We start from the raw sequence: 27,043 nt of genomic DNA, 5'->3' as shown, positions 1-27,043 counted from the left end.
CATCTGAAACTTAAACTGTCAACAATGACGTACTTAACCTGGTGAAAGTGTGTGTGTGTAAGTGTGTGTGGGTACGTCATGCCTGAAGTACAAGAACTAGTGGAGCTAGTTTTCACCATAAGTCATGAGACAATGCAGTCCTTGTCTTTCGCCTACGCTTATCACTCCCCTACTTTTGTCTTATCTTTCTTTCCCTCTTTCTCTCTTTCATATGCATGAAACCGCTTGCACCAACCTTCAAAGCTGGCAGATGCAAAGACAGACAGATCCATCATAGATTTAAACAGTTTCTACTTGAACTTTAGCTGGCCTTGTATTGATCTTTATATAACCTCGATCTTTCCCTGTAGCAGCGTGAGATTGCAGCGTAGGGCCGTCGTGTCTGACGGGGGCAGAGATTAGAGAGCCGCAGACCTCTGAAACAAAGGATGAGAAAGGTGACGGTAGCAGAATGGAGTTCAGAGGAAGGAGCATGGGAAGGTTTTGGCAGCCGTATGATGAGGAGGCAAGGTGGAAACAAGAGGACTATGGGGATTTAAGGAAAGGAGAATGATGGACAGGCAGATAAAAGGAAGCGAAAGGATGAAGTATGAGGAGGATAGTGCCTTAGTCAGGATATAACAGATGGCAGTGGGATCATTAATAAATGTATAGGCCCTGCTACTTCCTTCTCTCTGTCCCGACACTGCTGACAGTGCTTCATCTTCCCTCTTCTCTTTTGCTTTGATTTTTTTCCTGTTTTCTATCTTCCTTTCCTGTCTTGACATTGTTTAAAATGTAGATTTATTGTAAAACATCTCATCCAACAGCTTTATTCTCTTCAACAAACTATTTTGTCCTCCCTACACCATCAACTTCGCATATGACTATAATACAAGATAGTCTTCAGTGAAGCCTTATGTCATCAGCCTTTTACATAAGTGAGCAGTTTGTGTCATGGCAGTCAATAAACAGCTGGTATACATGTTAAGGCTCGGCAGCTACAACCAAAACACACAGTATAGGGTGGTGCCTTCATGCATGTACAGGCAGGGACAGAAATGTACACACATTGCATTTATTAGGTTTAAGTCAGCCTGTCATTTCTATAGGTTTAATTTAGTCTTTAATTTATCTTGGTTGAATTTAGCCTTTCATTTGGGCAAAATTGATGTGTATATAAAAGTGTAAACCTTGCCATTTCATCTTGGAAAGTTTTGTGATGATGATGTCAAATTCTATAAAAACAGCTTAACTTGGAGTAGTTTTTTTTTTTTCATCTTGGATTTATACCATAGTTAAAAAGACCTGTGCTCTGATTGTGCAGGCATGGGTGTATTAGTCTATAAGGGCCATGTGTTAGGCAGGAGGGACTAAATAAGGAAATTCAATGCAAAATTTCATCAAAGGAACATGTATATGTCTCATGTTTAAGACTTTAAATGGAGATCATCTATAAAATTTAATAAATGGTGTTCCTTCAATTCCACATCCTTTATTGGCGGATACTGGCAAAGTGATAGAAAGATAGAAACGTGTGTCAAGATTAAGCATGACATTGAATAGCAGAACTTCTTGGGCATATGAGTTTTGTTTCTTTTATTGCATTCGCACAAACACAGTCTTGAGAGTTTCTCCAAATTTTCAGGGCGAGCTGCTTACGTGAATACAGACGACCAAATTGCTCACCTAGATATTATCTGGAATTTTCCTGCCAGCCTCTTAGGAAGGGCATGTGACCAGATGTTTGAGCTCAGCGGGATATAGTGTTCAGGAAGATTCAATGTGAGCAAATGATGAGTTATATCCTGTTATCGACTGCAAGTACAGTCTCCATGCATGCTCTGTGCAGTGGTTCCCAACCTGGGGAGCCACTGTTCTTGTGTTCACTAGCATGATCTTTTCTGCCCTTTTGTTGAGAAGGTCATATGTTGAAGAACCGTTAGCCTTGATATGTGTCATCGTGGTGTCTGGATCTGTTGCTTTGTCTAGCATTTCTGTGTTCTGTGTAATTTTTTATGTCATTCCACCTCCCACCCAACCCCAACTAGGAATAGTCTCCTGCTATGAGGTGCAAGGTGCAGCCTAACTGATATTTAAGTGCATGTGTTAAAACAGCTCATCTGAGATAATTTATGCCAGCCTTTATAAGAAACAGAGCCACTGCATTCAATATTAAGATTATTACCCTAAAATTTATTCATAGATCATTTCAGGGCTCAAAGGCTAGAACTGGAAGATTCTTCCATTTACCACTTGTATGTGTGTATTTGTGTCTCTGTGCTCCACAGCTGTCAAGGTTATGATGCTGTTGTTTATCATCTAAGCCCTGCATGCTGTTTCACTTCCTCCCTGTTGTTGACAACAGAGTACACAGAAAAAGCAGCACGTTGACAGCACCTGCTAACTAAGACCCTGCACACTGATGCATAGCTAGTCATATAAGGACATAAAGGTGGCTGTATTTCAACAGTGATGTTGTATGGTAGTTTTAAAGCATATGCCTTTACAACAGCATTTTATCCAAACTGATTTTTTCATTTTTTATCATTTCACACTTATTTTAACATCAACCATCTGCCATGTTTCACATCTAAAGGTCTTCATATATTAGACATCTTTATTCAAATACTCTTAACCTGACAAACCAAATGACTTTCACATCCATTGCATTAATATATTTCACTCCCATCTGGAAAACCTCCCATAGAAAGTATTTAGTATTTAGTACTTTTATAAAATATCTTTGAAGGTGATTGGAGGAACATTTTGTCCGTCACATTCATGACAGGCCAATCAGAGCAGCCATACAAAATGAGGTTGTACGCATGCACTTCTCCTTAGCTGACTGGCTGCTGCTGCTGTAGTTTGTAAACGGTGTAGCTTGAATAAAATTCATGCCAAGGCCGGTTGGGAGATATGCAAAAACAACCTCTCTGCCAAGACAACTTTTTAAGTGTGGCTCTTTGCTCTTGTTTTACAAGAGAAATGTGGTCCAGTTCCAAATAAACTAACACTTTCATCCAGCTACAGTGCCATTAAAAACTATTTGCCCCCTTTCTGAATCCTGAGATTTTTGCATTTTTATCACACTTAAATGCTTTGGATCATCAAACCAATTTTGTGTTTCACAAAGACAACTCAAGTAAATACAAAATTCAGTGTCTGGATGATTATTTATTTTTTTAAGGGGGGAAAAATCCAAACCTATCTGGCCCTGTGTGAAAAAGTAATTGCCCCCCCTTGTTAAATCATGAATTAACTGTGATTTACCACAGTTTTTGGAAAGCTGAGTTCAGTTTCACTTGCCACACTCAGGCTTGATTACCACCAGATTTGTTGAATCAAGAAATCTCTTAAATAGAAGCTGTCAGACAAAGTGAAGTAGGCTACAAGATCTCAAAAAGAAACACATCATGCCACGATCCAATTAATTTCAAGAACAAATAAGAAACAAAGTAATTGAAATCTATTAGTCTGGAAAGGTTACAAAGCCATTTCCAAGGCTTTGGGACTCTAGCGAACTACGGTCAGAGCCATTATCTGCAAATGGAGAAAACTGGGAACAGTGGTGAACCTTCCCAGGAGCGGTTGGCCAACCAAAATGACACCAAGAGTGCAACGACGACTCATCCAGGAGGTCACAACAGAACCCAAAACGACATCCACCAAACTGCAGGCCTCACTGGCCTCAGTTAAGGTCAGAGTTCATGACTCAACCCTAAGGAAGACATTGGGCAAAAATGGCATCCATGGGAGAGTTCCAAGGCCAAAACCCCAAGACTTTTGGAGAAATATTCTGTGGACAGACGAGACAAAAGTTGAACTTTTTGGAAGGTGTGTGGCCCGTTACATCTGGAGTAAAAATAACACAGCATTTGATTAAAACAATTAAAACATTAAGATAATAATGCCAACAGTCAAACATGGTGGTCAAACCACTTGCTGTGATTGATGGAACAATGAATTCTGCTGTCTACCACAAAATCCTGAAGGCAAACGCCCGGCCATCAGTTTCATGTCCTCAAGCTCAAGCGCTCTTGGGTTATGCAGCAGGACAATGACCCGAACTACACCAGCAAGTCCACCTCTGAATGGCTCAAAAGAAAAAAAAATGAAGGTTTTGGAGTGGTCAAGTCAAAGTCTGGACTTAAATCCAATTGAGATGGTGTGATGTGACCTTAAACAGGCAGTTCATAATCGAAAACCTTCCGATATGGCTGAGTTAAAACAATTCTGTGAACAAGAGTGGGCCAAAAATCCTCCACAGCGATGTGAAAGACTCCTCACCTGTTATTGCAAATGTTTCATTTCAGTTATTGCTACCATGGGTGGCACAAGAAGTTATTAGGTTCAGGAGGGCAATTACTTTTTTCCCCCTTTAAAAAAGTAACTAATCATTCAGCCACTGCATTTTGTATACTTGGTTGTCTTTGTGAAATAAAAAAATTGGTTTGATGATCTAAAACTTTTAAGTGTGATAAATATGCAAAAAAGTCAGGAATCAGAAAGGAGGCAAATACTTTCTCACGGCACTGTACATTTGAGCATCCACAGCGGCAGCCATTGGATACAGGGCGATCGTAATGATCCCAAACCCATACAAAAGCAGGCTTTGAGAACAGCAAAAAACCATCTTCTCTGTCATGAAAAGCCTTCAGTGTGGCTCTCTGCTCTTGTTTTAATAATGCGCCTGGGGGCGCACACACACTAGACCATCTGTACCGTACCTGGGCCCTTTTCAGCCTAAAGTCCGGAACGTTTGGCCAGTGTGAGTGCAATCGTTTTGTGCTTTGGCACGGCACACTTTGCGGCCTCAGCACAGAAGGACGAGGTGGACGTAGGCAAGGCACGGATGCAAATGAAGGAGCACAAGCGCAGGAATGTGACGTAGCGTGAAGTAACAACAAGAGGAAGCCGCTTGAGAGCGCAGAGAGCACACACAGCCACATGCTAGAGACAGCAGGATCCCAGTCCAGTCCACATTTCTACCCAGTTTATGGCAAAGTCAGGCTTTAATGAGGTTTTTTAGTTGGTGAAATAAAGCTTCTTTCCTTGATTGAGTCACAAACAGCAGCACACAGGATAACACACACCTTTCATCCTCTGTACATAAAGGGGAGTGCCAGATACGCGGACAAGAGTGTGCCAGGGTTGATCTCAAGGCTGATTTAACTTCTCTTATAATAAAATTATACTGCCAAACTATCATCCACTGACTTAACTTACCTCTAATTCTATATCATGTCACCAAGAAGCGAAAGTGGGATCTTGATCGCTGACGTTTGAACGGATTATTGTTTATTAATCCTTAGGTGTTTTCACCTCTTATCAGAGGGTTAAAATGCTCTCTCTTATTTTTGGCCTTTTTGCCTTTATTTGATAGGACAGTGGACAGAGTCGGAAACAGGGGAGAGAGCGGGGAGAGACATGCAGGAAATAGTGCCACGGGCCGGATTTGAACCCGGGTCACCTGCGTATATGGCGTATATGTCTTAACCACTCGACTACTGGCGCGCTGGATAAAAAAACTTTTAACTGAACATTTTAATCCTGCTCTGGACACAGGCTGTCCTGTGACATGAGAGCTTGTTTGGTGCAGCAGGCATCCAGAATTACGCATAGAAATAGTACAGTTCATGAAGCATAAAGGAATGCAAGGGGGGTTCAGATAGTATACGGACACGCAGAGGAATGACTGTAGGGGCTCATACAAGTTAAAAAGTCAGGGTTTTATTCAGCAGAAGTGCCTGGAACTCTGATCAAGCTCCAGATTATATGATGTGAGCAATAACTCTCCACTATGAACCACTTTCTCTCTCTCTCTCTCCTCACTGGGCTCTGTATAGTTAACGTAGCTACTGATCCCGGTTCAGCTGAGATAACTCGGGTGTCAGATCAGATATTGTATAAATCTTTTGCTATTTTATAGCCTAAAAATCAATACTTATACACACTGAGTCATCAACATGTACAAATTCATCAGCGGTGGATGCTTCATGTGATGACGCTGGAGCGTTACGTATGCGTGCCCAGGCCTGGACGTGTTGAGCAGTGTGTGTGTGGGCCAAAGGGGAGCCAGGGGAGGGGGTCAATTGGGCTTCAGCACGGTTAGAATATGGCACGGTACGGATGGCCTAGTGTGAGTGCGCCCTAAATATGCACCTTTGGCTACATCTGAGCTAATCACTCCACTCGGTCGGCAGAAGAGTGAAAACAACTTTTCCCTCATGACAAAGCCTTCAGAGTTGTTTTAACACTTTTTTCTTTTCAGAAACGTGGTCCATTTCTGATAAAACTACAGCTCTACTATGGCTAAGTCTGAGCTAATCACGGCACTAGAGAAAGCCAATGCTATCAGCTGTCTATATAACTAAACCAGCCAGCTGCTACCGCCTCATTCTCCTCAAATGACACTGATTGGTTCGAACACTTTTCATGACAGAGTTGGAGTCTGGCAAGTCTATCTGCTTTTCATGGTTCTAACTTTATAGAGGCAGTCAATTTTCACTTTTTAGTCTGGTCAGTTAGACCTCTGTTTTCACAAGATAAGGAGTTGTGTATGGGTGTTAAACATAATTGGATTTGGCCTTGCATGTCGCATATGAAGATCAGCATATTATGATCACTGACTGATGTAACCTGCAGCTCTGTATGCAAACCTTCAACCAGTTTCACATCAACAAACCATCAGCTGTAGCTCATATATCTGCCTTAACTATAGAACTCAAAATGCATTATTGGGTTATGAAATAACTTCACCAAAGAATTTCTGACTTATTTACTGAAACTGGAAAAAAAAAACATTATTTCCCCTGCCAGCAGCTTTTTTAAAACAGACAAATATATATATATATAAACAAATGACTAAATCTAGTCACATATAATAATAGCATCACACACACAGTTACTGTGCAATAGGAAGTGAATGGTTAATGACAGAATAGATTGAAAGTTACAGATTTAAGTTACATGTCGGTCTTTTGGATCATGTCACTGGAAATCAGTGCCCAGATATACAATCTGTGAATCCTTTTCTAAAATCTGTTCAAGAAGCTAAATAACTTTGCCCCAGAATGCCTGTGATTGTTCTGCTGAAAATTATTTTTTTATTCTGGAAGTGTCTGAGCAATAAGTATTAAAGTAGATCCCCATTATTCTGACCAAATTCCTTGAGTTTATGAGAGATTTTAAACCCTTTTCTCTCTTAGTGTACATAGCTTTCATTTTTTCTCTGTCAGCTAATGTACGAACCATCTTTCCAGGCTTAAATCTGTGGGTCTGTAAGGGCCAAATAAGATAAGTAGTTCAGGTTTTTACTTTTCCTTGTACTTGAAACTTCAGCCCATCATTTGCTAAAATTTGAATGCCAAGGCTGTACATGACTTGATCATAAAATTCCACTGCAGCAGTAGTAAATACACAGATATGAATGTACTTTAAACTCTAGAGAAGCTTAACATACAACAACATTTAGACACTGATAACACTTTTTTTCTCAACAAACAAAGGAAGAGGTCCTATCCACTGAAACTTAAACTTCATCAATAGAAAATTCAAGGATGAAGTCCCTGATTAAATAATAACTGAAGCACAAACAGGTGCTGTGAGAATAAATAAAAAACAAAGATCTGGGAGTTTACATCAGGTTTTCTGTGTGTCTCTCTCAATTTGACACAATGTTCACATGAAAGCAGTTTGTCTTCATTTTTCCAAACATAACCATCAGTGCTCGCCCTGCCTGCATGCTGTTTCTTTTACAGGTTCTTCTGATCGACCTGCGCCACCCAAACCACGCCGTTACCCAGCGCGGGAGTCCCCCCAGCTTGTCCTCCCCCCTTCCCCGTCCCCCCCTCCCAATGAGCCCACAGAAATCACCTCCCCAGAGAGTCCTGTGGAGGAAGCAGCTCCCCAGTGTAGGTTCCAGATGGACTGCCTCTCCTCTTTTTCACACTTTCTCTCTTTTTCTCTCCTAGAAGCTGCTCTCCTGATTTTCTAACTTTTTCCCCCAATCTGAATTGTTTTTATGTAACTGTCATACAGGCAAACCTTTTCATGTGGATGTGTGTTTGTATAAATGCTGCACTCTGTCCTCACATGCGTTCCATGGACCTGGGCAGCTGAGCTGTTAGGTGATACCACCTCCATGTGAGGTCAAGGTGCTTCATATCTATAAATGTCAGACTGTAAGCCATGTTATTTCTTCTAAGTCCAAAAGGCCAGGGCCGGGGTCAACACCAATCAACTTGAGTGCTCTTTAAACAGTACGTGCTGGTATATTAGATACAATGGAAGACATTGTTGAGTGATGTATTGTATGTGAGACAGTTTTTGTTTCTGAATCTCTTCTTGCTTATGTTGTCATCTATTTCCCTCTTTGCTTGGAGGTTTTTCTCTTGGTGCTCTTTTCTTTGCTATCTTTGCCATGTGCAGTCATGATATATCCATCTGAAATCTCATCTCTTCTTTCTTTTCTTTTCTCCCCACCCCACACCCTGCTTTCTGTAGTGTATTGCTGTGGGCCTGTGCGTCTGCGCTCCAAAAAATCCTGAAGTCTTCTTGACTCCTGCACCTCAAAATCCTTTACATCAGCCCTCCTTTACTTTGTCCCACCCTCCTGATATCTGCTGGACCTTCCTCTTCATGTTCACAAGCCTTGTGGCATTCTTTAAAAACATTTTCTACTTTCTTCTACACTCTTGTGTTTGTTTCCAAGGTTTTTTTTTTTCTATCATAATTCTGATCAAATCATTTTGCTTTCACTTGGTGCCACGGTCCTTGTGATGGTCTGGGTTTAATTCTGTTAAGGACACAAAATACTGCAAGTGAAAGCAAGTCATGCTCTCCAATTTCACCCTTGATGCAATTATTATTCTCTCTCTCTCTCTCTCGCTCTCTCTCTCTCCCTCTCTCTTTCTCTCTCTTTTTGTTGCAAATTTATGTATATACTATTGGTGGTTTTGCTTTTCAGCTTAATCCACATTTTTTTATTGATTAGGAATGAGATCAGAGCTAAGTTAAAAATGGATGCACAGAATGTGGTCAGAGGACTACCGAGTGACAGATGAGCTAAACCCTGGATGTATCAGTTGCAGTGTGATTGATGAGTGACCCGATGAGGGGAGGCTATGAGGCAAGGCCATTTGATATCTATCAGCCAATATTTTAGAGATGTGATATCTTTGGATCAATAGCTGGACAGCATATGTTTGTCTCTCTGTGCCTAAGGTTGTGGCCTGACTTAGAAATCTGAGACCTAGAATGCATGCTGCCTTTAGCAATTTTTTGAGAGAGGGTGATCTATCAATGACATTTTGCTTTTGGATGGTGGTGTTTTAAGAAGAATAACAAATGTAGACCTCTTCTCATGCAAAACTCATTGTAGTCTACATACAAGAGAATGATGCCACAAGCCTGTTTAAGACCTGTTGTCATCGTTGTGAATTATTAAACCTCGCATGAAAACTTTAAGGCTTGTACTTAAATTACGAGATGCCACTTCTTTTGTGACCTCTTTTTGCAAAAAGAAGGTGTGCTGTTTGGATCAAGCCAAAAAATAAGTGTATTGTTTTAATCCAGGGGTGTCAAACTCAATCACAGCAGGGGCCGGATTCTGGATTCAGGACTAACCTGCGGGCCTAACAGGGTCGCCTTTTTAACCATAAACAGACAACCCCATTCCACTAGTAATAAAATCTTAGAACTGATGATAAATGCAATGTGAGAAAAGTAAATTTATTAGTTCAAAAAAGTCAAAACATGAAATTGAAATTGAAAAATAATGCTTTTTAAAGGCAAATATATTACAAAGAAAGTCAAAATCATGGGTTTAAAAGGTCAAAATATGAAATAAAATTTGTAATCATGAAATTAAAAGTCAAAATATGATTCTAAATTTTAAATTGTGTGTAAAAGATCAAACTATGGGATTATGAAGTCAAAGTCTGAGGTTAAAAATATGAGGAAAAATACAAAATAATTGAATAAAAAGGTCAAAATATCACTCAAAAATTAGAATTATGAATCTTAAAGCTCAAGATATTATATAAGAAGTCAAATTATGAGTTGAAATGCTCAAAGTATGAAATTAAAAGTCAAATCCTAAATTTGAGTCCTGATTGTGAGATGCAAAATTGAAAATGTGAGATTAAAACACAAATTAATTTCTTCCTGATTTCTTATCTGAATATTTTACTCCTTATTTTTTCAGATATTATGACTTAACAAGGAAATCTTAAATCATCAAGGATAAGTTCACATATTTATACTTGAAGAAATCTGTATACTGATGGGCCACTTATAACAGATATATGAGATCACCTGTGGGCTGGATTTAACTGTTCCACGGGGCACATTTGGCCCCGGGCCTTGAGTTTGACACCTGTGTTTTTATCTTTAGTTGATAACTAAGAAGCTTTTATGGCAAGATAGTGTCATTTGGCACTAAACATTTACATTATGAGCACTAAAAGGAGCCTCACATGTTAAGAAATTCGGACCTTATTGAATTAACATTGGCATAATTTACATACAGTACTGTGCAGAACTTTTTTTCATGTTTGGGCCAAATTTTGAGGCTGAAGTAAGGCGATGTGGTGAGTAAGCCACCTGAGTGCACCATCGAACAAGAAGAAGGATTTACACAACCCCCCGCCATGCTCTGGATGTCCTTGCATGTAACATGCATGGGAAAATAATACGTTAAAAAAATAACAAAGTCCACACCTTCAGGGTGGAGAAAGGGGTGGACGTGGCGAGTAAGCACAGCCTAGTGCAGGCTGGCCTACAGAAATGGCTTGGTCCCTGAATAGGATAGTCAACTGGCCCTCCCTAGATATGATTCAATCACAGCATATGTGAGTCAGACAAGTAGCATTGATGACAGTATCCTGGCTAAAGGCCTGTGTTCACTGAGTCAGTTTTATTTTGTCTGAATTTTTCACCAATATAAAAGAAAATCGATCTCATGTTCTAATCATGTTTGAACACTGACACAAAAACTTTCATCTGTTTTTTTTTTTTCTTTTTTTTTTTGGAACAGGTTCAATTATATGCACATTTCTCATCAGTCCAAGTCATTTAGATGGGTGATTAATGAAGATCAACTCCCACTGCTTCCTTCTCGCTCGCTCACTTGTCCCCCTCAACCCACTCTCCCTCTCACACAGTGAACCCTCACTTAAAACACTGTGATTTGCCCGTGTATTATATGAATATTTACCAAGGAAATATAACAGATAAGGCATACATTTTTAGCCTGCTTACAGGTCGTAACAGAGACTGTATTAAAACGGCTAAAACTGTGTGCCTTTATCTGTTATATTTCCATGGTTGTTGTAGTTGTGCTCCAATGTGGCACAGCGCTACAATGTATGAATATGTGCTGGCTGAAGCTCTCTGTTGAATTGAATGGATCCAGAGTGATTTTAAAGAAGAGACAGAGCCAAAGACTCACAGTACAAAACAATTTGCCACATTTATGAATTTTTACAGTCAAGGAAAATAGAAATTCAGCGGACTGTGTAGTGTTCAAGCACCAGACTTTTTGTTTGGATTATTGATCCAAAAAAAAATGCATCTGAAAGTAACAGACCCAGTGTGTAAAGACCTAAACACTTGTCTCATGTTGGAGCTGAAAAGTGTGTCAAGGAATTATTGGGGTTCAGTGTTCTCTGGTATTATGAGTTCCACTTTTGTCATCCCTTGTCACAACTTCTTCTATCAGTTTTTTACACATTTTTAAACCAATTTTTGCCTCTTTTTTTGCCACTATTTGCCAAAAAGTTAATTTTCCCTCAAAAGGCATCTTTCTGAAAAATGTAATGATTTTAGCAAAGGTGAGAGCTTCTAAAAAATATGGAAGAAGTTGGTCTCAACTGGTTTGTCAAACTATAGTTGGTCAGCAACTGGAAAAAGTAGCCAGCTGTGATTAAGTGAATATTTTGGGCACACCAGCTTCTGAGCTGTTAATCCAATAAGTTCAACTAGTTTTAATATGCAGGAGTCCTCCTTTAGAAGTATTAAACAAATACAGTGCTTAACAAATTTATTAGACCACCACCCAAAGTAAGGTTTGTGCCACAGCTGCCCTAAATGAACAGCACTGGTAATCATTTTTTATGTTTCTGCAATGGTTAATACACCAATATGTAGAAGCTCTTTAACCCAAATGATATTTTAATGCTAAAATATAATTATTAATGTTGTCAATGAATTTTCAAATTTACTAATTTACAAAAAAACTGAAAAATAGTAATGCATGTTGTTATTTCTTGACCAATATGTCAAATTATAGTTATTTACTTGCATTCCTGAACAGAAAAAAATGAGTTTTAGTGGTTGAATGTTGTGCTTGATTCATTTCTGACTTCTCAGAGAAGCCCAGTGAGCGGTTAAAATTTGGGTATAAAAAGGTGAATTCAGTTTTAAATTCCTCATTCCTGTTCAAAATGGTAAAACGTGGAGAGCTCACTGAAAATGAAAGAGTCCACATTAAAGCACTTCATGATGCAGCTGCAACCTTACTTTGAGTGGTGGTCTAATAAATTTGTTAAGCACTGTATGTCTGTATGCAGTTTCCTAAGTCAAGACGAATATTTCCCAGTTTTAAACATAGTTCTGTACCAAATGAATGCAGCTATTATTGTTTCACAGAATCAGTAGAGAAGTTGATTGTGGTTGGTTTTTAGATGTGGTTGCAGCAATTTGCAAGGACGGTCTGATTACAACTCACACTAAACCATTTTTTTTTTTGGTCAAATTTAATTTATCCCCTGCAAATTCAAAAGTGATTGAGTTATGTTAGAAATATGCGGCCTACTTAGGGAATATGAACTGGTTTAGCCTTTAGAGTTCTGAAGAGATTATTTGTCTGTAATGCCAATCTTTGTTGTGATTGAAAACTGAATATCTGTTTGAAAGACATTTTTCTGAATAAAACAGTTGAGGACTGGAACAAGATTCAAGGACTTTGGTTTGGGAATGTGCATGGATTGCTGTTGTTACATTCTGACTTCTACACATCAGTATTGATTTGACACTTTTGTTTGGCTTTAACTGACGCATGTGCTCAAGGTCAGACTGAGTTGGAAGTTTTTCAACCATGAGAGGATGTTTGCTTTTGTTTTTTTATCTATGTGCGAAAGTATTAGAGTAATGGACAGTGTGTTTATATGTGCATTTGTGCATGTGTATGTGTCAGTGAGTACGTGTGGATTGTAGCTGTAGCTGGCATGACTAAGCAGTTGCTGGGAAGGAGCTGGGAGGACAGCCTCGTGAGTCATCACCACATCTCCTGGAACTGACTGTGCTCTCCACACCATTAGGACCAGGCCCAAAACTGCCAAGCCTAGTTCACACATCACACACACATAAGAAGACATATTGATGCACAAATCATGCCTGAATACATACACAGCCTCACAGACACCTGGTGTTGGAAACTCACTGTTTAACTCATTTTTAAAGAATCCCTTGTTCATTTCTCAGCAATGTTCCCACTGGCCTGACTACTGAAACCTAACAAATGATACATTAATTTTTATTCTGTTGGCCCAGAGTTCAATGAGATCAGTAACAGACTAAACAAATTCCCCAAAGCCCATGGGACTGACCAGAGCATGACTGTATTAAAGAGATAAGAGGGTATGAAGCACATCTATCTCTCACTTGAACCAAAAACAGAACTGTATAAATCTAATTAAAAGGATTTGTTTACAGTAAGTCCACCCACACATCATTAAAGCAGTTTGATCAAGCCTCGGGAGGTTTGAAGCTCATGTGTTTATATTTGGCTTAAGTTTTCTGGGTTGTGTTTGCGTGGTGTCAGATTGAATGCTCAAACTAATATACATACTTAAATAGTTCATGTTTTTTTCCTTTGCTTGCATCTTTTTCTCTGCATTCTCACTTTGCATATTGTGTTTCCTTCCAAACAAAAGCAATCTTCATGATTTGTTGTGATATTTCGAGGGCATCTTTGGAAGGTTTCCTTTCACATTAATGCATGGCATGAAAAAATGCCCTTAAACTCTGCTGGGCACAACAATTAACCATTGAAACCATTTGACTTGGAAGTTGTTGCTAACAGTGGCTAACAGTCTTAAGTTCAGCGATAACACTCAATGCTAATATTTCCTCTGTCTTCTTCCAGCATGGCTCCACTCAATGCAGAGTGAAATTGCAGGCAGCCAGAAACCAGAACCTGAAACACCCGAGGAGGAAACCATGTCTCTGGGCAGCAGCAGCGGTGGCAGCAGCCTGCCTGACCAGGGTTACGCCGCCTCAGAGGGCATGGCTGAGGGTGAGGACTCTGGCATGATCAGCTCTCCATCAGACACCCAACCCACATCTCCAGATGGGAGTTTGTCTCTGGATGGAAGCAGGGGTGAAAGACTGCTGGGACCAGTGCGAGACAACTCCAGTGACAGCGATGAGGGGTGTGCCACCTGGGGATCAAGACACAGGTAAGATAGATGGATGGATGGATGCACTTTAAACTCAGTGTTGAATAAATGGATCAAAAATAAGCATGAAAAAAAATTCTATAAACACTGGGCTTGTTGCAGTAAGTATACAGAAAAAGACTGTAAACATTATTGCTTGGAGGTAGATGTTTATGTGTGCATGAAAATGTGAAAAGGAGAAGCCATGGAAACACTGAAGCTGTGGTGAAACTAATGTGATGTTTTGAAATTAAAATAATGGAAGACTTAGCATGTGAAGCACATTAAAGGTATAGTTCAGGTGCTGTGGTTTTATGTGCATTATATCCAGTAGCTAACAGTCAGCATGATTCATTTTTGGATAGGCCACATAGAGGACCTACACGGAAGCTAAGCTATGTACTGCTGCAGATGGGGCAGGAAAAACATCTGCTCAAGCCATTAAAACAGGTCATACATGGAAAAAATGGGGCTTTCATTGCCGTTTAAAAAAATAAGATCAATGTCAGAATTTCTGTCATTGCTAAGATTAATTAAGATTAATATGACATTTTTGAAATTCCACTGTTTTGCATTTAAAAATGCTTTTGTTTCATTGAGGTTTTTCGTACTGTCTCAGGCTGGCTACACACTAATCAATTTTTAAAAATTACATATTATGCAAAATACACTTCTTCAGGATTAGGTTAGCACCGCCCCCAGGTTTTGGTTGGCCCTCCCCACTTCGAGGAAAGTTCTGCCCTCTTCTCCTGCCAGCTGAGAGGAGGATCAGGAGAGTCACATCCATTAAGTCACATCCATGTCTTGAGAGGGGTGTGGTCAGGGGCGGAGACAGACAGCTCAGTAACATTTAAAGCCACAGACACAGAAACAGCTCGTTCTGAGCAGAGCTGAAACAGCGGGGTTTTTAGACATGCAAAAATCCAATACTGGAGTGTTCTTTCAGCAACGAACTTCACAGGCATATTTTGGGAACCTCTGAGACCAATATAAACTTGTTTTAAAAGGGTAAAATATGTGACCTTTAAGCCTGATTTGAGGCCAGATTTATATTCCCCGGTCAATGGTGGGGGCATATCCTGAGTGGAGGCTCATCACAAACTATTACTTGTCTGAATAATCCTGAAGTGTGTTGTGCCAACACAATTATTTTACTGCTCCAAATCACATTGTAGCCTCCCAGACCTTGAATCGTAAGTTTAAAGTTTTTAGTAAGTCTCAATATCAATTACAATTATGATTTTTGTCTTAATCAAGCAACCCTACAGGTACTGACTGTTTTCTACTGTGTACAGTGAACTGGCTGTTGTTAAGTACAACCCCACTTAAAAAAGGGAGAACTATCCCTTTAATACATCTGCACTTACCCCAAGAGAAAAAAAAAAAGATCCGTAGTGTTTACCTTCATCCTTTATCCTTCATCTTTCTGGCTACATACCTCCCGGTATTTGCTTTTTGCTGACTCTTACAATATTATACCCCAGATCATTGCATGGCTGTCGCATTTTATTTTAAAATAAATTTGTGTTGGGTTCTTGTTTTTTTGAAGGGAATGTGCCATTGACTCTGATGCTGATTTGAAATGGCTTAACCACTAATGACTTATATCACCAATTTAAAAAAAAAAAAAAAGTTCTTTGCGTAATTGCACTGAACATTCAGGTTAAGTATAACACCTGTTTCTTCACCTGAAGAGCAGCCCATCACTGTTTGAGCCAAAAGTCTCTCCACAGTTTTAACAATGCCAGCAGTTAGAACCAGAAGCAGCCGCCACCATGTGTTATATTTGAGTCGTAGCCACAGCTGGCACCCTAAGACTTCAGCTCTGGGCTTACATAGTTGTGGTTTTCAGCCCTTAATCAAAAGCCTTTTTGGAAAATGAATGCTGGCCTCTATCACTTTTCACTTTTTAAGTTGTGAAATGTGTACCATAATGTGCCTAGGCCAGGATCTTGATCAATGCTCTGACTCAGACAGATTTTATGAATCCAGGGCCTGGGCTGGTGCTGTTGGCTGCTCAGTTTTCCAGGAAAGCAGTGTAACCCCATTTTCTCAGAACTGTTGAGGAAAAGGAGGACCAGTCCAAGTCTCTCAGAAGACAAATTCTATTTGGTTTGGCCTTCTTGTAGCAATTTGTTATGGCTAATACGCTAGTAACTCATGGGAATGCTCTGTTGAACCCTTGAAGTGAAGGAAGTTTGAGCTGTGGTTATTATACTCAAACAGCTACGTGTTTGAAAGCCAGCAGGCTCCAATGAAAATAGAAGTTCTACTTTAAATAAGAAGAAAATATTTAAAGCTAGCGGATTTGTTTTCTTCTTCTGCTGACCTTCATTTAGCCTTCTGGTTTCTGTGGCAGATTAGTAACGGGAAGTCTGCTGAGTGTAACAACAGCATCAAACAAGCAGTTAATAACAGCAGCTGCTTGGTGGTAACTGTTAAAATATGGAGTCATGGGGATTTAAGTTTTACGGCTGCCTTTATTCACCAATCTCTGTTTTTCATTTGAAATGTTACCAAACTCTGCGTGTGATTTTACATGTGTGTGGATTTCTCATTAAAACATATATTGATGTCCCTTCCTCAGACACAATGACAGCAGCAAAAAGACAAAGACTGGAAAGATAAAAGATAGCTTTGAAGATGACTCTGAAGTTACAGCTGAACTCCATCAAACTTTGGCAGATTTTGAAGCAGACCTTGCAGGTAAGAGGGGAAAAATAGGCCACTATTCAAACAAAATCTGAAAACTTCATGTCAGGTTTCTTAGATGTTTTATTTAGTTGTCAAACTATTTTGTTCCAGCTCAGGGTAGCCATGGTACCGCACTTAATAATTCCATTGAGCCTTCAGTACTAACGGTTTTATATTAACTCCTTGTTCTGTCCCCATTTTCTAGCCCACATAGATATATCTTCAGTGAAGAAGACTTCCTATACAATGTCCACTGACAGTAATGAGGTTCCTGTGTCTGTGGTAGACATGGATGTGCCAGTCACAGCCATAGACGAAGTCCTTGAGGACTTTGAATACAAGACTGAAGAAAAAGAAGCAAAGTCACTCACCAGGACCAAGTCAACAGAAAGCAAAGGTACAAAGAGAAAATAGCTTATAATGTAAATTTAATCATATGGAAGTTTGGACTTGTTCTTTAAAGATTTGTAATGTTTTTCCTTGTGTGACCATGAATTCAGCCACAGTAGTACACTTATCTTCTTTATATTTATTATGAATTGATATCTTTCCGTATCTCATCCCAGGATTTTGTCATGGACCCAGTGCTGAGTCACAGAACAAAAACAACAATGCTTGTACAGCAGCTGACAGTAATAAAAGCAGCAGTGCAGATACCAAGCAGGCAATTCAAAATGAGCAGAAGAAGACAACACAAGAGAACAAGTCTAAAAAGGCTGCAAAGACACAAGAGACAACAAATAAAGAGGCACGCATCGCTGACACAAACAAGGTCAAAGAGGATAAACATCAAACAACATCAGTTGTAAAATCTAATGTTGACACACTGAAACTCAGCGAGAACACTGATCCTGCAAAAAGTAACACTCAGTCTCTTCATGACAACAAACCTGTTCTTCCACCAAACACTCAGAGAGCTACTGACAGAGATGAAGAGATGCACAGAGTCCTCCAAAATAACTCCACCCCAAATACATCATATGGTAAAATCACTCGCAGTGTGACATCACGCTTTGGTATGAACACTTTCACCGTGGTTCCTCCCAAGCCTCCGGTTATCCATGCTGCAGGAGACCCAGCTGCCTCTTTAACTGTCGGTGCCATCAAGATTGACGATCAAGGAAACATGGTGAAGCCGGGCACCATCCCCCGGAACAAATTTGGCAGTTCATCAGAGTTGGGCATTAATGGCAGTGAGAGGTCTCCACTTCTTGGAAAAGCCAAAGCTTTTTGGAGCTCGAATGAGAGACAAGAGAGCGCTGTTCCCATCAACAAAGGTGTCATTGATAAAGCTAAGGAGAGCAATGATGTCCTTAAAAGTTCTACTGCAATATCAGACAGTACACTGAAGATCAAGTACACTAAAGAAGACCTAAAAATGACACAGACTCAGCTTAGTAAACCTGTAGAGAGCACTCAGCTGAAAGAGATCATTAAAGAAGAAGTTCAAGAACCGACAAAGGATATCAGTGTTGTCAAAGAGGAGCAGGTAGAGCTGGAGAGTAAGATTTCACTGTCCAAAGGTCTGCAGCCAACTATTAAACCTGCCATTCCCCCTCCTATTATTCCTGACCTGAAGAAAGATTTATCCTTTCTCAAAGCATCCAGACGAACCTCCAGCCAATACGTTGTATCTGCTATAAATAGATACACCCAAAAGACCCCAGTTAAACCCAGCTTCACCCCCAACATACATGACTCTTCTGCCTCTCTGAAAACACAGACGTTTGGATTCCAAAGGTCAGGCCGCTCCATACAAGTCAATCCACAACTGTCTTCCCAGACATCATTGTCAGAAAACAAGGAAAATGAATCTGCCTCCAAATTTCCCGGTCCGAAAAGGTCCATCAGCTACCCAGAGTACATATCAGACAGACAGAAAGATTTTGAAGAAGTGAGAGTGGACAGGGAAGGATTTCGAAGCTGTGTTGGATCCACCAAAGGAATATCTCTTACACTGGAAACAGAAACAACCAAGAATATGCTCATCCAGTCTAGTGGCCCCACCCAAATAAATGTGACGGCCAATAATGAAACAGATGATATAAAACATGTTCGTCCTAGAAGTCCCAGCCCTGCACAAAGGAGTCCTGTACGCTCATCTGCCAAACCACCAACAGCACCCAAGACCGTTTCCCAATTTCCACCACATGTGAGTAAAACTTGTATCATTGATATCTCACATTATGAGCCTCTTAATAAATACACACTTTATAAATAGGTACTTACTACTCCACATCTGTCTTCAGAACACAAAGGACATGATGAAGACGACAAACCCCTTAACGCCTGATGTGAAACCACAACCCTCTGAAACAGTAACAGACAGTGCTGCAGCACCTCTGCCTCCATCACTGACACTGTTCGGGCCGGTTAAAAAGTTCAAACCTGTGATCTGTCGATCTGTTGAGAAAGAGACGACTCTGCACAGCAGCCTGATGGAAGCGATCCAGACAGGCGGGGGCAGGGAACGACTCAAGAAGGTCAGTTAAGATAAAAAACTGTGTGCAGAATAGGTAGATTAACAAATAGATAAGAAGAAAATAGCAATCTGGAAAGTTATACAGTAGCCCTTAATCCTCTGCCAGTCATAGAATTTCAGTTTGCTTTGAAATCAAGAGAGGAATTATTTTCCTCTTATTATGTCTTCATAGATAACCACTTCCAGTCAGAGCGCCACGAAGAAAGCCTCTTATGCTGAGGAGGAGAATGAGAGGTCTGCTCTTCTGGCTGCCATCAGAGCTTCAAGTAACTCAGGAAGGTTGAAGAAGGTAAAGAGCTCATTTCACTATCTTTTCAAGACTTCCAATATGGTAAGGTGGTAAGACCTTACCTTAATGTTGGATGTTGGATTTTTGTCCAGATCCTATACGCTGATATTCTGAACTCTTTTTTGCTGATACTGATATTGATACCACTATAAACACACCTTTTTACAATGTAATGGCCACCAAGTCTCAAGAAAGGATACTCTTATTGTGACAGTCTGCTTGTTGAGAAACAGACATAAAACAAAAAAAACATTTGTTTCCTCCATATTTTATCTGTGTTTATGTAATCTGTTTTTTTAAGCTCTGTAGCAACTAGGTGTCAGACAGTGAGCTCTGTAGAGTGCTGAATAATAAATAAGACCAGTTTTTATGGAGTTCTTACCTTTTATTACAATTTATTTTGTTTATTTAACATGTTCATCCGTCATCCACATAAATCCTACTGGAATACGAACATCCTTAAATGAATGTTAGTTTGATATTTCAACACTTAAAAAAATACTTGTCTCTTTTGGCTGAGTTGGCTTATTTTATTCAGATATTCATGTTACCCAAAATACAGATCCTACCACCTATGTTTATCAAGCAAAAAAATTGGCCTGGATTTAGAGCAAAACTAAGCATAATATGCAGTGCTTAAAATTTTTGTAGCTGCACCTTTAGTTAAACTTTCATTTCTCTCCTCCTAAGGTGTTTCAAGCTGTTATTTACAACACCACATTTTCTGATGTGGATGTGAACAATATAAGCACTTGAGGAAAATAACCACTACAGACTATTATTGTGAAGAACTTGTTGTTAATAGCTTGTCTATGGTTGATTTATCTTAGCTTTAATGGAAGTGCTTGCAAGTGTACAGAGCTATAGTTAATAGCTGCTCATCTGACCTCGTCCACTTCCTTGAGTCATTATGTACTAAAAACAAAAAAGCCCTGAGTTAAAACACACCTTTAAACAGTTTTAATATGAATCACTGCAGTTTAGGGCTCAAGACAAACCAAACTGATCCACTGCAACAGGCCTTTGTTAAATCCACAGACAGGATGACAGGGACGCTTTGCAAAGTGAGCTCACTTGCTGCATGTTGCAATTAGTATACACATTAAACATGGAGAAAGATGAACACACATTTTATCTGATGACTGTGCTGCATGTTGGGTGACTTTTGCTTATTACCTGGCTGCTCTTTAGTGTCGGAGTGAAACATGCTTGTAACCGGACTCAGGCTGAGCAGTATATTAATTCTAAGGGTCCTGAATCAATTCAAAATCTCAAAAAATTTATATTTTTAAACATACTTTATTACATCCTGAGTGAATTTTCAACAGTAGACACACTGCTAGTATTTTCCTCCGTGTGCTGTCTAAGCTGAAGGAGGTATGTCGCTCATTAGCTGCACTGTTAGCTTTAGCAGCACACTCAATGTTGGTAATGTTTACATTGTTGTGTCTGACACACTTACGTACTGCCTGCACTGTCTTTGAAGCCCTAAGTAACTCAGCCTGGCCTGTTTTTATAAGAAAAGTCTTGAGACTCTCTGTAGTTTCTACAATCCCAGGTAAGAGACAGCCTGACCTGACGTAATTGATAAGTGTGCTTCCTTAATGTAGCCTACATCAGGAACAAATTATATGTCTGAGTTCACATCATACAAACACGTTCATCACCCAGAGTAAAAACAAGAACAACTGCTGACTGACATGAACAACAAAAATAACAGGATCTATCGTGTGTTTCATGTTAGAGATTGGTGCCATTGTTGAACAAGTAACCCTAACTCATGTTATCTGTTGACTATTACGGATATCGAAAAGCCCACAAATTTTATTCACATTAAATTATTTTGCAATTCAAGTAGGGATGCTCAACATTGGGTTTTTGTCAATATTTAATATGCCGATATTTACAAAATAATTTTAGCCGGTAACAATATTGATACTGATATTTAAATGTATTTCAGACCTTAAAAATTAGTTCTTTTGACACACAATTATAAGTTTGAGGATGAACCTACCAAAAATTTAATTCCTTAATACAAACTTTAAAGTGTAAGGAAGGATGATAATAAAGGAAAAATACCTAAGCTGACATAGGTCTGTTAGTCCACTAACTCATTAGTTCCTTTGGCTAATATTTACAGCTGATGAAGGAGTTTTATAGCCAAAATATTAGTTGTAAATACTGGCAGAAATTTTCATATCTGCCGATAACAATATACCAATAATGTTGTGCATTCCCGAAGTATAAGCACAAATGAAAACAAATGTTTTCTTTATAATTGTAATGAGGTGCTAAAAAAACGCTACAAAGATGCTTAAAAGCATTAAGTTGCACACATTATACAAAGCTTTTTAATGTCAAATAATAATTTATAGCCTCCTAATGCACAGCAGACTGGAGAGATGCCAAATTTATCACATTTCATAAGAAATGAGGGATGTGATGATTGGGAATCAATTTGAATTGAAAATTGATTCTGATTCTAATCGTGAGGTACCTAAAGATTCACATCTCTATCAGTCATGACTCCTATATTGCACAACAACACAATGCATACATTTAGATTTGCAATGACAGTTTTGCCAAAATACGTTCTGATGACAGTATACGGTTTTACTGTCCACCACTAGTTCAAATACTCAGAGGTCTCCGAAGGTTGAATCCTGCTGGCTTTGGTGGACCACCAAAGCACCACTGTCAGCTTTTAAAAAATAGGTGAAACATGTATAAAAACATGGATTATGACCAAATTACTGAAGAAATAAAGGTTTTCTTCTTGACTTCTTCTGCACTTACTTTTTAGTGTAATTTAACAAGAAACTTTTATAAAGATGCATGCATGGCTGTGTACTCTTAGTTTCTGCAAATACATGGAAGCAAGTGTACTTATTGAACTTCTTCTTTGCATATAAATGAGATTACAACAAAATCTCAGGGCTTATTTGTTTTTTGTATTGTTAGCTAGTTAGCATCTCAAAGAACCGTGCATGAACCAATTTATGCAAGCAGCCGTGTTTATTTCCATGTCTCTGTGTGACTGTGAGCTGTGGTTTGCTGTCATGTAAGGACCCATGTGGAATGAAAGGGGCAGACGTGCTGCTGCAGCTGAAACATCTGCGGTTCTATTCTGGAGGTTCCTTACCAGAACTGGAATCTCAGGAATGCTGCATGACTAAATCTGCCTCAAAAACGCTGTGCTTCTCCAGAAGAAAAGGGGGGATAGATAAATAAAACTGCACAATGGATTTCATAAAAAGATATCAGAAAGTGTCATGTAAGTGTGAAAAACAAACTGAAAGAAAGAATTAGAACAGATAAGACTGTGTTAAGGGTAAAGAGTATCTTTGTATGTACTTCAGAAGCTAGGAGTGTGAGTTCAAAAACACATATGGGAGAGCAGCTGGCCTCCTGAATGTGTTTGTGTGTCTAGAGTTACCTTTGTCCCTCTCCTTTGTGTCCTGCAGACCAAATCTGAGGCAGCTGATGAGCTTGAGAAATTCAGGAAGGCGTCTGAGGACGAGAGAAGCGCTGGTCCTCCCTCCTCCTCTCCAACCTGCACTTCTCCTCCTGTCTTCACCCCACCACCCCCACTGACGCCACCACCAGCGCCCATGCTAGCACCTCCACCACCTCCCCCTGTCCTGCTCCAGGGGAAGCCAAGCACTGGGGCACATCCCAGTGCAAACGCCCTCATGGACGCTGCCTCGGCCAGGGAGGCGATGCTGGAGGCTATTCGCTCTGGTTCTGCTGCTGAGAGGCTAAAAAAGGTACCAAGACAGATACAACAGCACTTTCTCAAACCACCAATTATTATCAACTCTGTATTACAACTGTTGTATTTTTAATTCTACTGATGCTTCATGAAAACACATTCATAAGGATAGAGCTACACTTGAACTTCACATATGCCCATTCAGTTGAAACTGCTTTTCAAGTGTCCGTCTGATCTGTTCTATCAAAGTTCTGCAAAGCAGTGTAGAATGAAAAATAAAACAAAGACTGAGCAAATTAAAATTTACCAATTTCACAGCAAGTGAAGAATCTCTGAATAGTTTGATTTTCTTGTTTTTTTGCATGAGGTTTGGTTCTCAAAACAGCATAAATTCACCCACAGAGACTCTTATCAAAGAAGAGAGGGAGACTAATAACAGAGACGGACATGAAAATATGCAGAGAAAGGCAAGAGAGCCAGGAAAAGCAAGAATAAAATATGCGATTTGAACCAGTGTCCTCCTCCTCTCCTTTGCTTTGGTCTTGTTTCTCACGTCTTGCCTGATTTGAAGACATCATTGGCAGAACAAAGCTCTCCTGCCGTGCAGCAGCCCAGGAACTGAAAATGAATCGCAGATTGTTACTCATTCATAGATTCCTCTGACAAGCATACTGTGCTGCTCTGTCAATATTTTCATGAAGATAAAGTTCATTTTCAGGTCAGCAGCTGTGTTAAATCATAGCTGCCAGAAACGTTAGTGTGTCATTTAAAACAGAAAAGCAACAACAAAGAGTGAATATATTTTTACATGAAGAAAATTATTGTCTTTAATCCAAAGCTTCTACAAACCTTTCTTCTGTCTAAAATCTTGCCATTTTAGCAGTTTTTTTCTTCTTGTGTCCTGTTAGACTCAACAAACCGGATATATTCTATCCAGCATGCCATGAACTATCACTACTGTCATTACCAAAGTAGAGAACTACAAACATGACATGTTATGTCTCTTTTAACTAGGTCGCTGTGCCCACAAAGACAGTCAAAGTGAACGGCCGACTGGGAACAATCCAAGCAGGCTCCTCAACACTCCCTTAGCAGTGAGAAGAGGAAGACCACATTACTGCAACAAGGAATTAGTGATAACATTAATGTCACTTTCAGATTTTCAACCTCATACAAAAGACATTTACTTGCATTTTGAGATTTTTTTTAAGGTTTTAATGAGTTTTTTTTTATTATACCACAAATTAAGAAGAATCAAAAGAGAAAGTGAATCATTTACACATTTTTTACACAAGATTGGTCAAAGACTGATGTTTGGCCTTGCTTAATTTAATCCACTAATCCATAAGGACATGGTGAAATGTTAAAAGTCTTCTTTCGGGGGGGTGTTGCTCTCTTAGTAGCCAAAAATCTGAAACATCTGTGTCCTGGGTGAAAATTTGCTGCTCAACTTGCCTCTAACAAAAGCTTGCTGGAGAATTTCAATGTCCATCTTTATGACATATAACACAATTGTAAACATATCTTGCCATCTGTACTTGAATTTTAACTGGAATGATGTACAAAATGCGTGCCAATGAAAGAAATGAGGAAGGCTTATGATACTTTCACATCTTTTTTTAAGTTAAGGATGCCTTATACTGTTGCTCCTTCAGTGTTATGTAAATGATGTTTGTTGTAAAAACTCTTTATGGGGTGCAATACGTTTGATCTTTGAGTACCTCTTAAGAGAGATGGATGGTTTTTTTCTAAGTGTATTATTTTATCATAACCTGCTTCATGATGCCAACTTCTACCATTCTATATTCTGAAGAGGAGTGAGAAGATGGTGACTCACAAGTGCCTGCTAGCTCAATGTGCAACTGCTATGGCTTCTAACGTTTAATTTTGCTGGTGTTTGAAGTCTTTTCAGGCACGGTCAGTGCCTTGCAGAAATGTCTGCTTGTACAGAAAAAAGACTGGCAGTGCCTTTTATGTTGGACATGTTAGAATGACCAATATGAACCTTCCTGTTGTTTTTTTTTTATACATTTCAGTTTTTTGAAGATTATGAGTGGTGAATGACACCATGAGTAAAGAGTTTAGTTTAGTAATGTATAAGTCACTACCAATGTGGAGTGTCTACATTATACAACAAGAAGTTGTAGGTTTTCAGTGGCCTTGATTTCAGGAAGTGGCAGTACTTTAAGATCCTCCGTAGTTAAAGTTTACAATGTGGTCCAGGTAGGTGTCATCATATCAGAAACTTTAACTTTGATTCAGTGCAGGTAAAAATTAAAGACAATGATACCTGTTTGATACCACAGCCAGAAAAATACAAGTCGTATCAGTCAAAGATGCGTTATTTCTTTCTTTGATGAAGAATAGTTGCAAATGGAAGCACCATTAACATTCCAAGAGTGGAACCAGAGGAAGCCAGGGCCGTCCAGGACCTCCTCATATCTGATTGGCCACCCCAAAATCCTTTGGCTATTTGCCTTGTCAGCTATTAACTAGCCATGTTAGCATATCCAGTCTTAACCTACATTAGACTGGTTTTACTAAATTAGATATAAGTGTGAGGTATTTTGAAAGTAACTCCACCATTCATATGTATTTTTGTATGTGGCCCCCAATGGAAAAAGTTTGGACACCCCTGCACTATGCTATTGCTACAGCCGAGCTAATCGCTACACTAGTCTCCATTGCTAACAGGCTTGCAGCTACCGCCTTGTTATCCTCAAATGGGTCTGAGTGGTCAGGATAAAATCATTTCATATTGGAGCTTTACAAGATGAATCTGCCTGATGACAGACATGGGATCTGTCCTATCCTTCGGCTTTTCATTGTCAGGAAAACTCAAAACTGCATTCCCGTCAGCAGTGTAAAGGAACTGAAACGGTGCCAGTGTGTTTGTGCAATTTAGGCAGTGCTTCCTCTCTCTTTTCCATTGAATGGATCATTGACAGGAACACATGACGTGGTATCAAACAGTATCAACAACCTGTAATGTGGGGCAGCAAAGGTGCATTAAAAGAGAGTGGGTCACTTCTAGTTTAATTATTGTTAAATTATCTTTAGAATGAAGAAAACATATCCAGATGTTAATACACGCTGCTGTGGACTGTGTGTTTTTTTAAGTAAAAGAGCTCAATTAATAGTTATATGAAGATATATATTATAATAATTTATGTTCAGTTTCAACACTCAAAAAAATGTTTTATCCTGAGAAAAAGAAAGCATTTCTGTTTGTTTTTATTTGTATTATTAGAAGAGATTATTTCATTTCTGCTTGGTGTTTTCACCTTCATACACTAGCCTACAGCACATTGTAGCTTTGTATAGTTTTGTAAAGAAAGATTTGATATAAGTCTTTGCAAGAGAGCTGGCACTGCTAGTGTGATTGTTTTATAAGCTAATGCTTTCAAAGTTTAAAGTGCACATTGTTTTCTTTTTTTTTTGGG

The 27,043-nt window shown here is 39.3% G+C and overlaps 1 protein-coding gene across 7 annotated transcripts in view; it reads left to right on the top strand.

The window, feature by feature from the left end:
• cobl (cordon-bleu WH2 repeat protein) overlaps nucleotides 1-27,043 on the top strand; it is a 99,095-nt gene extending 72,052 nt beyond the window's left edge. For 6 of the 7 annotated variants that reach the window (XM_041793256.1, XM_041793259.1, XM_041793260.1 and 3 more), the window contains 9 exons: nucleotides 7,743-7,895; nucleotides 14,132-14,444; nucleotides 17,011-17,129; nucleotides 17,323-17,514; nucleotides 17,684-19,269; nucleotides 19,367-19,600; nucleotides 19,772-19,888; nucleotides 23,353-23,655; nucleotides 24,615-27,043. In XM_041793256.1, coding sequence (XP_041649190.1) covers nucleotides 7,743-7,895; nucleotides 14,132-14,444; nucleotides 17,011-17,129; nucleotides 17,323-17,514; nucleotides 17,684-19,269; nucleotides 19,367-19,600; nucleotides 19,772-19,888; nucleotides 23,353-23,655; nucleotides 24,615-24,692 — 3,095 coding nt within the window. In that variant the 3' untranslated portion in view covers nucleotides 24,693-27,043. The remainder of the gene's footprint in view (nucleotides 1-7,742; nucleotides 7,896-14,131; nucleotides 14,445-17,010; nucleotides 17,130-17,322; nucleotides 17,515-17,683; nucleotides 19,270-19,366; nucleotides 19,601-19,771; nucleotides 19,889-23,352; nucleotides 23,656-24,614) is intronic. The other variant, XM_041793261.1, reaches the window with a different exon arrangement.

This window comes from Cheilinus undulatus, linkage group 8 (assembly GCF_018320785.1).
Source record: "Cheilinus undulatus linkage group 8, ASM1832078v1, whole genome shotgun sequence".
Classification (NCBI taxonomy): Eukaryota; Metazoa; Chordata; class Actinopteri; order Labriformes; family Labridae; genus Cheilinus; species Cheilinus undulatus.
Note: the sequence above shows the minus strand (reverse complement) of the source record. Positions and strands in the feature narration are given on the sequence as shown.